The sequence below is a fragment of the Neodiprion virginianus genome, chromosome 1 (genome assembly GCF_021901495.1).
Source record: "Neodiprion virginianus isolate iyNeoVirg1 chromosome 1, iyNeoVirg1.1, whole genome shotgun sequence".
Taxonomy (NCBI): Eukaryota; Metazoa; Arthropoda; class Insecta; order Hymenoptera; family Diprionidae; genus Neodiprion; species Neodiprion virginianus.
The window spans coordinates 32,641,943-32,654,640 of record NC_060877.1 but is presented as its reverse complement, the minus strand read 5'-3'; the positions used below and the strand labels follow the sequence as shown (position 1 = coordinate 32,654,640).

The 12,698-nt window shown below is 45.3% G+C and overlaps 1 protein-coding gene across 1 annotated transcript; it reads right to left on the bottom strand.

Annotated features, from left to right (window-relative positions):
* Positions 1–3,318: 3,318 nt before the first annotated feature.
* LOC124310536 (endocuticle structural glycoprotein SgAbd-8-like) lies at positions 3,319–6,980 on the bottom strand. The gene is made up of 3 exons (XM_046774589.1): positions 6,966–6,980; positions 5,159–5,207; positions 3,319–4,116 (listed from the first exon to the last, which is right to left on the bottom strand). The coding sequence occupies exons 2-3, from the start codon at positions 5,168–5,170 to the stop codon at positions 3,712–3,714; spliced, it is 417 nt and encodes a 138-aa protein (XP_046630545.1). The 5' UTR covers positions 5,171–5,207; positions 6,966–6,980; the 3' UTR covers positions 3,319–3,711.
* Between the last annotated feature and the right edge of the window lie 5,718 nt (positions 6,981–12,698).

Below are 12,698 nucleotides of genomic sequence, written 5' to 3'. Positions count from 1 at the left end.
CCCTCCGGATGTTGTTCAAACCCTTTTGTCCTATCCACGATTTCGCGACAGCGTAACCGAACCCTGTGCAAAGTTTTGCATGATTGGTTATTTTCGAACTGAAAATACGCGCATTCATCGTTAGACTGATAATGCAACTTGAAGGCAATATTGGGTTACAACGTTAACGTCTCCTATCAATGAAAATGACGAATTACTAGGTGGCAAGTTAGATACACTTAAAAGCACACACCCAAAATTGCTTCCAATTATGAAGCTAAGATAGATCGATCGAAAGTGTTGAAAGATCATTGACGGTCACTATAGATTATCGAATTGGATATCGTGACTTAAAGCGATGCAACATCGCTTCTCTTTCATCATCAGAGTTCCAGCTATCCATTGCAGGCGGAAGTGGATCATACGGATAAATTTCTTTCTCAAGTGTCGAAACGAGTTTGGCTACCTGGAATTCCATGAGTCAACCGGAGGTTGCAGATCTTTCCCAGAAATCGTTTTAGCTCGTTTAGCCAACCGTTGGAGTAATTGCAAACGGGTGGTTTCGAGGGAAAGTGCCTTAAGGGTTTTGGCTTGTTGTTCAACTTTTCTGACGAAGTTTGTGAGCTGAAATTAGAAAAACGGAGGTTCCCGTGCAGAGAGATAGAGCACGGCGATTTTCACTCCGATAAATCTGCCAAAAGTGGCGTGCCTATTTCCGCACGTTTGAACCTAGCCCAACGAATGCTGCACCTGCTGCTGTCTTAAGACGGTAGAATAAATCAGTTCCTAAGTCCGGTAATCCCCCGGGTATTACTAGAGAGGAAATAAATTGTTAGATCTCATAAAGCCCTCCCTCTAACTCTCCCCAGTCGAAATACAAGTTTGGAATAGCCTATCATCGAGTAGCGGAATTCCTAGTGAATTATAGACGGATAATATGAGCGAAATTTGGCGATATTCTCACGGAAGGGAAAATCTTTTATTCCGTATCACATTGAATGGTTGTAAATCGTCGGTATATACATGGAACTCTAGGGTTACGCGACTCGGAACCAAATACACGAGGGACGTGTCTGGTGTTAGAAATAAGTTTGCCGAAGTTACCTCGCGGCCTTCCTTGGGTGCAAAAGTGTCACGTACTGCGTGTGACGGCACTCGATTCACCGGCGAATAATAATAACAATGACACATCTAATGCAAATTACGCGCATGACGATTTGTTTGACTTGAACACGTGTCTCCGTGTTCAGAAATAGCAACGTCCGAAAATTTGCACGCCGGTCCGGCCGACTAATTGAAACGCGTGGTTAATCGTCCCATTCACAAAAACGCCACAGCTGTTCTCTCCTCTCATTCGGAATTATCGAAGAGAGCTGCCGGCCTTTGGAGAGTAAGAAGAATAATTCATTTCAGTACGAATGAGGACTGATGCGTGGGCACAAAAAATCAGGGTCGGGGGTTTGTCAAGAAGTGCCAAACGCTAGACTGAGGCTTGGAAATCAATGAAGGATTTGGGAGAGACGAAACGCCAGTCCCGTTTGCTATGCAAATCAAGTAAAGCGTCGTTTGCCGTGCTGCTGCGAGGCATGCAGAGGGCGGGGAAATTGCGTAAACGCGTTTATAAACTCGGCGTAGGTGGACAGAGGCCTAGGTTTGAGCCTTTTGAGATTACATTGGATTATACCGTCGTCGAAACGCACACACAGCATCAATTCCATTCAGGTGTAAATTTATCAAGAGTAACTCTTCGCCGGCAGATCGTTCTTGCCAAATAATCATCCATCACCGGAGCTTCGCGTATCGATAAACGCGACAAACACGCCCCAAAGTCACATGCATATTCCAAATAATAATACTTTCACTTGCATGGCTAGACCGAGATTAATTCATACAGGGGAAAGTTAATTTAGGTAAATACCAATCTAACGCTCGCCTTTCGACATTATATGAATTTGGATGAATCGAGGATTCGGCAGGAGAAAATCTGATCTCATGAATTCCGACTCGGTAATACCTACGTTAATTTCTGGACTCACGTCTATCAATTATTTCCGTTCCAACTTACCCCCGCCTCACCGACGATCTTCGTTGGCTGTTCCTCTCAAGATCGATCTGGACATCCGGTCGAACACTTCGAGTTCAACGTAATGTAGAAGTTCGTACTTCGGACCTTATTCTGACAATGAGAAGCGCTGGAAGGTCGTCGAACCGCGTGGCTGGAATGTCGTAGATCCTGAAGTGTGACGGTCTCCGAAACTCTGCACGGTTCCTCATCCTGACTTTCCACCTCCAAAGAGCCTCATCGTGGATGAATCCCCAAGGCGAATGATGCGTTTGGAGTGTGAGATGCCCACTTGACTTCCGGAGAGTCATCTCGAAGACTTGACGAAGACTTGACCAGAGAAGTGAGCTTCTGGGAGATACTATCGGGTACCTGCTCAAGTGGCAGAGACGGCGTCCAGACACTGCAGCTCTAACGTTGTGGAATTAAGACGTCGTATCGTCTGCGGACGGATGTTGAAGCGGTTGTGCACATGGTTCACAGACTGTGATGCCGACGGTGCGGCAAAGCCGTTCAAAAATCAGTGGACGTAGAGTGATGAATATTCATTGGTGTCGATCGGTGCCGATTATCATGCGTGAGCATCATTGAGATGGGTGGATGCCGGATGGACCTGGATATAACGAACGCTTGAGTTTTTTTCTAATATTTATCAAGTGGATCTCGCGTAGTTTTTATTAACTTTCTCGTCGCGCGCGGCTCGCTCTAACGATCCACTGATCAAGTTTGATGCCACTGATCGTGCTACTGGATGTTTGTTTTACCTTCCATTTAGCCGTTCGTTCATCTGCGGCAAGGTTTGGTCTGGATTACGTAGGTATAACAAATTACGTATGCGCGATCGACACGCCGCGCAGACTTCTCCAAGACTCGGCCTCGCATTGATTCATGATTTTACTTTTACTCGGGGCCAAGCCCCGTGTCGGCTTTCTCGAAAATGGTTCTCTCTAATTTTTCGTTGCTTCGTTAGACACTTTTACTCATAGTTAATTAACTCGTACGCGCATGGTATACGACAAATGATACCTTGTCCGCATCTGCAGACGTCCGAGTGTCTAAAGCGTCTCGGGTTAATGAGGCATCGGCTTAGGCTGCAATTAACCGCGAGACGAGTCTCGTAATTAATTAACCATTCGAATTACCATTCTGCAGCGATACCTTTCGACCAATCCAATAACTCCAAAGCTTTATACACGTATGTGCGTATCATGCACCGTAATAAGGTTTTAAAAACGCGACACGTTTTTGTCGATAATAATAAAAGATTTCTCTTACAGTTGTTTTAAAATAATAATTTATTTACACGGCATCATTTTTATGTTCTTTGCGTAGAAAACGTTTAAAATATACATTATACAATATATATATATATATATATATATATATATATAATTATTATTTAACTATATTATTATCATGTGTAATAATAATCATACAGCGAGTATTGTGGAGACGGAAGGAGGATTAAAGTGAAGGCAAGCCAGCCGTGAGACACGGTAAACATCTTTTCCTGGGATCAAAGTTTACCTTCGACCGGAGGAAAAACCGCACAACTATTCCGCGTCTAATCCGCGCGTCTGACGGCTCGCTCGGTTATCCTCCCGCCTCTGAGCGAAGTTAGGATACTGGATGGATTGCAGGGTAGTTGGACGGCTGCGGAGAGTGTATCCTTAGTTGTACGGCTGCTTGGGCGCGTCGATGTCGTTTTCCTCTGGGTGAGCCGCTATGTACTCGAGAGCCTGGAGGATCTCCGCGGGGATTGGGGGTGGTGTCGGGAGATGAGCACCCTGGGGCTGGAATCCATCCTTGTTGGCGATGTACGTAACTTGGATTGGCACGCCGTCTTCTCCGGTGTAGCTGTAGCCTCCCTGCACGGACATGCCTTCGGCATCGGTTCCGGGATTCTCCACGTAGCCCTGCTCCTGGGCCTGGATTCCGTTTCCGGTCTCGTAGCTCCAGCTGTAAGATCCGTCGGGGTTCGGACCGTCCTGCGCCTGCCGGAGGATCGGGATCGGCGTTGTGTTGTCCAGAGGAGCGGCCAGGGCGACGGTCGCCAAGGCGAACAGACCTACGATCTGAAAGAAGAAAAACGGAGTTATTCTCACCGCGATTCGAGTCCTGGAAAGTTCGCAGGCCACCCAGCTCGCTCGCTCCGTAGGACGGTTGTCCCACTTTTCTCGGGGAAATTGTAACTCGGTTTAAAAACTCTTCCTCTCAGCGAGGACCGAAAGTCGCGATACATCGTTGGTGTTCTCTGCGACAAACGCGAGTTATCAATTCGCTGGACTTTGTATTCTTTCAGTTCGAACTGATCGGGTCTAAACTGTCTCTCCTTGGCGCGTAGTTGTGGGAGTTGGCGGACAGACGTCGTTATTATCCGCGAGAATGACGCGATCTTTGAAGAAGAAGTTATAGTCCCGTGAAATTGGCTTCCTGCTCGACGAGTTGCGAAACGGTACATTCGTATAACGAGGCTCTTTCTTCTTAATTAGCGGACAGTGATATGAAGGCAGGTTGCGCGTGTTGGGGTCCGTTTGTTTCGTAACCGCGGGATGTAAGCCGATTATTTAGCGGGCCCTAACACACGAACCGGCAAATTTCTCACCGCACAGCGTGCAGAATCGTTTTTAATGTACAAACAGCGTAATGGTTATCGTTGCGAAAATCCCATCGCATCCTCCGTGTTTATGCGCGGTTACGATCGATAAATTTTATTACAGGTACAAGTACGCAAGCAATTTGATTTTAAGCACTTTCCCGCAGTAAAGTTGACACGCGTTCAATATACCCGACCATTTACGGAACCGTTTCTCGTATAACGTGTAACAGTGATCGAGATGTAGTTGTTGTAGCGGTATAAAATAGAAGAAAAAGAAATAAAAAAAGAAAAAAAGAAAATCGAAAAAATCTCGGCGATCAGCGATGAATATTCATCAACTTTCAAATCGTCCGTGAGATTTTCGAATATAGAAATTTCCCGATCTAAATGGTAGAATTAATATAATCCACGAAAGTTTGAGGACGGTCACGTCGCAGCTGACTCTTGTTTATATCCGGTGACTATTTCGAACGAGGAGCCGCCGATCGGTTCGTCGGTTTTTTTCGCACTTTACTTACCAATCGATTCATGGTGAGAAAATTGAGTTCGTCTTGTGGGAGTCGCAGACTGCACTGACTTGATGATCACAGTGCGCCCTGCGCTTTATATATCCGCACCGCTAGAGTCACGGATCTTAAGGAGCGAGGTGGTACCATAAACACACACACACGCACACACGCTCAGACCCTGACCAGCCCCCACCCCCACCCCCTCTCCATGGACCCCGTGGGCCAGCAACGAGCGGTTCGCGGGCCCACCACCACGGCTACTCCGGGTCCCAGGCCGGGGCCTCAAACTGAGGTCAGGCCCGACCCAGCCAAAGGTCGGCACCTGAACCTCCTAATGCCTCATCCTCCGATCCCGTCCCCCCTCCGACGGCTACCGAAGATTCGCCCGTCTTTCTCGCTGCGGATATATTTTCGGCCTCTCTTTGCCTCCCGCGGATTATACCTACTCGCATGTGGCTCAACGGAGATTTATCAGGCACGCCGGGTCGCGGGATGTACCAAGGAGAAGTTATGTGACGGGCATTTGAAACGAGAGTTTTTAGGCGGACGATGTCTGGTACGCGTCTCGAGTTCTCTTCTGCTTCCTATTGTTATATTCCGTTGCTTATGGTATTATTTTCTATTATAGCAACGAGGGTGTCGGAGGCGTCCGATCTACAACCAGTCGTTTAACAACGCCCAACGGAGATCGCTTCTAGCGATAGTTAACGACAGCTGCCCGTATAATCGGACGTTCATCTTCCATTTAAATCCGCGGTAGCTGATATGTCCGTAATTGCCGGGTGCGCCGAGATCGCTTCACCGCTTATGTTACAAAACCCACGTCATTGTTAAGCTTCCATGACTCGCGAGCTCGCGTCAAGACTCTTTTTCACCTTCTTCTTCGTCCGAGTGAGAAGAAAGTCGTCGGTCGGCTAGTAGAGGAAAGGTCGATAATTCGTCAGCCCGAAAAAGAATTTTTTAACAGACACCGCTTTCCTCTCCTTTATTACCACTCCCAATGGCAATACCGTCAGGACAGGACGCGTGGGCGTTATCCTGAAATTTCACCTTCCCGCAGACTCTCGCCGCGTCTTTCCGAAAACGCGTCGAGCTCTATGATCCTCTTCTCCTTAAAACAAGCATCGCTGCTGCGGCCCGGTGACGAAAGAACGCCGAAGCAGATTTCACGCCGTATAACGTAGGTCATGCTTGTACCACACCTACGGTGTTTCTTCGCGCGTGATAATTGAGTCAAGGCCCAATACACGACGCCCCATAGTCCATTGTTTACTCGTATGCAGAAGCTGTATATCTTAAAGTACGCTCGTTTGCAGACTCGAAATATTTCAGAATATTTCGTTCGGTTGATCCGCCGAGGCATGTTCCCGCAACCTGATAGAGGATCGACGCGATGACGAGTCGATTTTTGGTTCCTTTCGACGCGTTGTTTGATCTGGGTTAAATGATTTGGCGAGCATAGAGAACCTCGCTCGTTTCTCATATAACACCGCGCCCGACATGCGAGCGTTGTTGCCGCCTCTGGGATCGAGGTTGCAGCCGTCAGATGTGAACATTTTTTCGCCACTCTTCTCATGATCCTCCCACGAGTTGCTCAAACGCCAGAAATGCGAAATAACGATAGAGTTGCGCAGCCCTCTGTCGTCTGCCAGACGCCACCTCTGACACCATAGACACTTTCACACGGCCAAATCGCTACCTTTTGTCAGGGTTAAGCGACAGCCCTTAGGTTCGATGAAAACTGGGTTATTATACCGGACCGAACGGCTCTCGAGTCCCTGCAGTCGGCAGGACGGAAGCGATATTTTATTTTCACGTTCTGAGAGAGCACCTTGATCGGTACCTCGGACGATGACGTGACGCGTTTATGTGATCGGTGGGCTGAGAGAAGAACCAAAGAAGAAAAAAATAAATAAATAAACAAAATACAAAGAAAACAATCTGGGAAAAGTGAAGGAAGTCGTCTCGGGGCAACTCGCTGTGTATACCGTACTTTGCGTTTGACAAATTGCCTCGGTGCGCGATTTCTGTTCAGGGCGCTTCACCGCGAGACAGCGGTTCGTCGTTTTTCGTATAATATTACACATGCGGACAAGTGTTGCAAGACAAAAGATGATGACGCTGTGACCTGGGTCTGGAAGATGAAAGGAGCGTCTTCTGCGCCGTCGGATAATGCGAGCTATTGCAAACGCATGATGTACATCGACGTCTTATCCGGGCGATTATCGTCCTCTTTCGTAAAACACGGGGTGAAAGAAAAAAGAAATTGAAGAATGATCGGCTTTTGTCGGTGGGATTCTACTTTGCCTCGGAATCGTTCGCTCGAGCAAGCAATACGCGTACGAGTGTGTAATGGCTAATTTTTATGTAACGATCATATCTGATCCCTGTAGGTACGCATAAAGTACCGTATTTCGTAACATCGTTCGCTGAATATAAACTGTATGGTACAAAGATTTAGTGTCGGATTTTCGCGGTTTTTTAACTTGTTGAAGCAAGGTGTGTGTGTGTCGTTTTTTTCTCTCTCGAATAGTTTTACAAGAATTCAGCACCGACTATTGGTGCCTCTTTTCACGTTTCCCACGGATTAAGAAGATGGAGTATACGCGGTATTCTGAAACGAAAGGTCCTCGTCAAAAGTAGAGAATAGAAGAAGATAAAAAAGAAAAAAAAAACAAAAAAGAAAAGGAAGATAGCAAAAAAGAAAAAACCACAGATTATACTAGTCGCGCATCAGAGCCGTGGATAATCGTGTATCTGCTGAAAGTAACGAATTGCTTCTCGTTACGAAACACTGATTGTCGTAACTGATAAATGCCGACAATGATACCAGCTCGGTGTAATTTATAATTCAAACATCAAATAATGCGGCTGCAGTTTTCACCTCGTGCGATAAAAATTTTCACGCACAACCGTGGAATGAAGTTGTTACACGCCGATCCGGCCGCCCAATTTGTCGCTTGACATCGGCGGTGAAACGAAACCGGGGTGAAAGTTTGCTCGAATTTTTCAAGACGTCAAACGAGTAAAAATAAACAAGAACAAATGAACAAATATATGACAAACCTGCACAACGCGTGCGTGATCTCTCTAGAATCCTTTGATAATGATCTCGTTCGCTTCGGCATAAATTAGCGCTTATGAAATGAGCATGGAGAAAAAGTGCGAAACCCGCGTGTGACCGACACCCATTATAATTGCCAAAAACGACGATTTCACGAATTCGGCTGCGGGAGTCCGTCGCTTTAGTCCTGAGGAAGAACGACAACCGGATTCGAACCTTTCCTTTTGGTAAAAACATCGCTATCGGCTGGTGCAATTATTTTCTGCGTTGCGCAGTAGCCGAATGCAACATCGAAACAACAGATACAGCGTGATTATACATCGTTACTGCACAGACTCCCGAAGCTTTAGGCAAGAATAGATTGGCGAACGCAGAGCCGCGAACGAAGATCAGTTACCTTTGCAATTAGGCAGGTATAGACAAGAATCGAGATGTTCGAAGATCCAGCCCTCATCGTCGCAATTAATCGTACTTTAATTACGCGCCACATGTATAGCTTTGAAATCACCCGGCATGAATATAACCGCGTGTAATATACGACCGACGTAATACCTGTGTAAGTATCATACTTTGATTGCGTATAAGTGAAAATTTTCTCCGAGGGCAGCCGCTTGTTAACCATATTATAGCGAGTTTGCTCGTTGTGTGTAATAAGCAGATATTAAAACCCGAATACATGCATTGACAGCTGATTATGAAATTAAAATTAATTTGTTAACGTTGCCTCGACTCGTGTTTTCGCATCGGCTAAAATAATTATCCATTTGTCATCCAACGACGGCGCCTAAATGAGACACAAATTATAATCTTCACGCCGCAAAGACGATGCTATTTCGAAAATCCGGTGGGGCAGAGCGATCGATCGATTGACTTTGAGCGAACGAGTGAAGCGAAAACCGATAAGAATTGAGTTAGCTTTGCAAAAGCGTTGCACGCGCGCGAATGATCCAACTTTTATATAATTCTCATAGAGGTATGTATGTATATACGTGTAGGTACAGAGCTCGGGTCATGGTCAACTCGACGTAACTGCCCACACGGTTATACCGGAATGTAGAATCAATTAAAATTCAAGAGTCGCTCCAGTTCGGGGAACAACGAACTTCACCTGTCGTCAATGGTTGAGTTGCCAAAATTGGAAAGTGGACGAAGCGAGAGATGTTACAGCTAACCACCAAGGAATCGTGCAGATTCATGTTCCGTTTTGCGACTGGTACACGCGTATAATACCCAACTGTTTAGAATGTAATTTTTATTTCTTTTTTTAAGAATGCGGTGAAAGTTATTTCGTTTCAAAGTCAGCAGATATTATGTATCGTGTGTGTTATTGGGCACCGTTTCGACTTTTGAGCACATTGGCGGGCGCGCTTTCTTGGTAGGTTCTACACCTACACCGAATCGGCGTGAATCTTCTCCGTTGACCCGGAGATAATGTATGAATTTCACAATCGTTGTGTCGGCATTGCAGATGCATACCTATACGTATACGCGTCTCGTTGTCTTGCGAAATAAGAAAAAGACGCTACCAACAACGATAATCCGAGAAATCGGCAGGATGTATTAATTGTTGAGCTAATACAACGACTTACACCGATAATCAAACGATGCCCGACTAAAAATTGTTACGACGAAAGTTAGATTCATCCTGTTAATCTGATGCCACGGTCTTTCGGGTCACGGACGTACCGACAGGTAGACACGATCTTCCAGAAGATCCTTGACTGCAGGACGTTCGTGTTTCATCACGCGTACCGCGCACAGTCGACTTTGTACGTCGCGTAGCTCCTAAACGTGGCATCCGAGTCCCAAGAATCGATGCTTTCGTATCCAGTCCAGGATGAATTATATATCAGTTACAAAAATGATTCTGGCGGTCTGCACACAGTGTAACCTTAGTCCCGCCCGGCATGTGGTCGCAATCGTTTATCAAGAGCTGATACGATTGCTCAGCGATTTTCGAAGGGAACATTCGGGGCTAAACGGGGCTTCAGATAATTCGCTGGATCTATTTTCACTCCCGTCACGTGGTTACAGTCGGACCGTCTGTTTCGAAATGAAACCTACTCTCGGCCTGACTGACGTCAGCGCCATCTTTGACAACGAAGGTATCCCCGGTCGATTTCCCCGACTTGATTTTTTTTGTAATACGTTACAGTAGACACTAAGAACTAAGCGACATGTCAAGGCGTGTCGAGGGATGATTAGGAATTTTTTTTTTCTTGAGCAAATTACATTCGTCATTTCTCATTGTGAGAAAACTTTTCCAGTTGGATCGGTTAAAGAATATTACGTTATTCTTGAAGCGTTTAATGTCGGATGATAAAAAGTACTTGTCGATCAGTCTTCAGTCTACTGTAAGATATTACTAAAGAAATCGAATCGGAGAGATCGACCTGAGATACCTTCCTTGCGAGTCGAAAGCTTTTCTTATTCTTATCCGTTTTGTTCCAAAGGTGAATGCGACAAGTGACTAGCCACATATGCACGTCACATCGATGCACCTGCGCCTCTCGTCTAACGAGTCCATGTGTCTAATGTTCCGTAATGGGAAGGAGTAGTCGCAGGAAAGACGGCGAGACACCCACGCGTCTGAGTCTAGTGACGTAATCGAGTTATCGCTCGAGGGCAGACATACTGGTTAGAAGTCAATTTCTTGCATCACTTCGCCCAGGCAAAGGGTCTCCGAGAGTTGATTCCCAGGACCTTAATCGTCGTTCCTGCACAACCGACCAAGTCTCTGAGCATTTCTTGTACAACCAAAGGAGATGACGCACTACTCACTCCACGGGAAAAAATATACGTGATATTACTTGACTTATTGTTTGAAAGTGTCTTCCGCAGACTTCATCCTCAGATCGATGGGATGGTTTGTCATATCGTACAAATTCACTCGCGTTTCCGGTTCACAGCTGGGATTCAACGCGGCGGGGAATTGTGGGCGTAGAGCCTGCGATTTCGAGTCGAAGTGAAACTTTGCGCTGCTCAATATCAGCTGTTACTTAACTTGAGAATGCACGGGGAGCCAAATCACCGTGATACACGAAGCTCGGCCTGTGTTTTCTCAATAAATTCCACACGCATGTGAGAGTACTCATTACGCGTTAGTCACACTTGTGTCATCGATAGCTCGTATTAAACTGTAAAAAAAAAAAAAAAAAAAAGAAAAAGATCCTCTGCCGTAAAACTAAACGTAAGGTAAACGTCCGCGTACACGCGGTCGGGGCATTTTTACAACTCTTATCAATTTCTGTGCATTACTCCATCGAATAGAAACTTTTGGCGCATATTTCATGTTTTGCGAAATATTCTACATTTTACATTTAATGCGCGGCGCTGTCCGCACGACGATAACGAAAATCTCATCATTAGGCAATAAATATTCAACAGAATGTGGTCAAGAATTTGTCACGCGTGTATATATACGCATACATGGCGTCATCCACGCGATGATAGAAAATGTAAAAAAAAAAAAATTTCTGAAAAACGTGAAGAGTAGAGCCTCGAAGAGCAGTTTTTTAGGGGTTTTGAATTTTCCTTTCCACGCTTTCACGCGCGGTAAATTAATCACGGGTTTAATCGTCGCTATATTCATGAATTTATAACGCGCTCCTAGCTTTCGAAGCCTTGTTGCCAGGATTTTCTGACAGCTTGTATTACACGTTTCCGGGAAAATATATAGTTATTGTACAAGAGGGCGTCAGAATATGCTGCGCTGTTTACAAAGTAAATCCACCACCTGTTGCGTTGAACGTTTTTTCTCATGCGGCTTGATTAATCGCTGTAGAGAAATGACGTTATAGACGAAGCAGGTGTATATAATATTCCGTCAGAGGTGAAGTTATTTACTGTCAGCCGCGATGCAATATAAAAAACGATTTGAGGCCGTATCGCACAAGAACCATCGGCCAAATTTCGTCACCTTATGCAAATGACATTATATTTGAAATCATTAAAACATTCTTAATATCGTTAATAAATTACCGTTACAGCTTTTCTCCGTATTATATTATCTCATCTAAGACGATAAAAAAAAAAAAAAATACCCAGCAGTTTACGATAATTGTTATAAATTCATTGTTAAAATATGAATATAACCGAAGAAGCAAGTAACAGGAAAACGGAACGTTCTATACGGTATCAAAATATGTATGTTCAAAGCTGATGCATTGGAACATCTGGTTCTCAAACTTCTTTCGCCTGATCATTGTCTGGATGAACTTAACAGCATAACCTTGTAGCTGCGAATGCTATGCGATACCCACAACTGCTGGTTACGTTCTCCGCTCGATCGAAGGTCGGGATTGATCTCCGTAATTTGTTACTAGCACATAGGATATAATTACAGAAGACGATTGGATAACAGAAGTAGCTTAACCGATATAAGCAGCCTTCGTTTGAATTGTTTCAAGCAAATCGTTTGGGTAGTGGAAAAATGCAACGATTGAGACGCCGCTGCATCGGATCGAGTTCATCTTCAATTCCCCT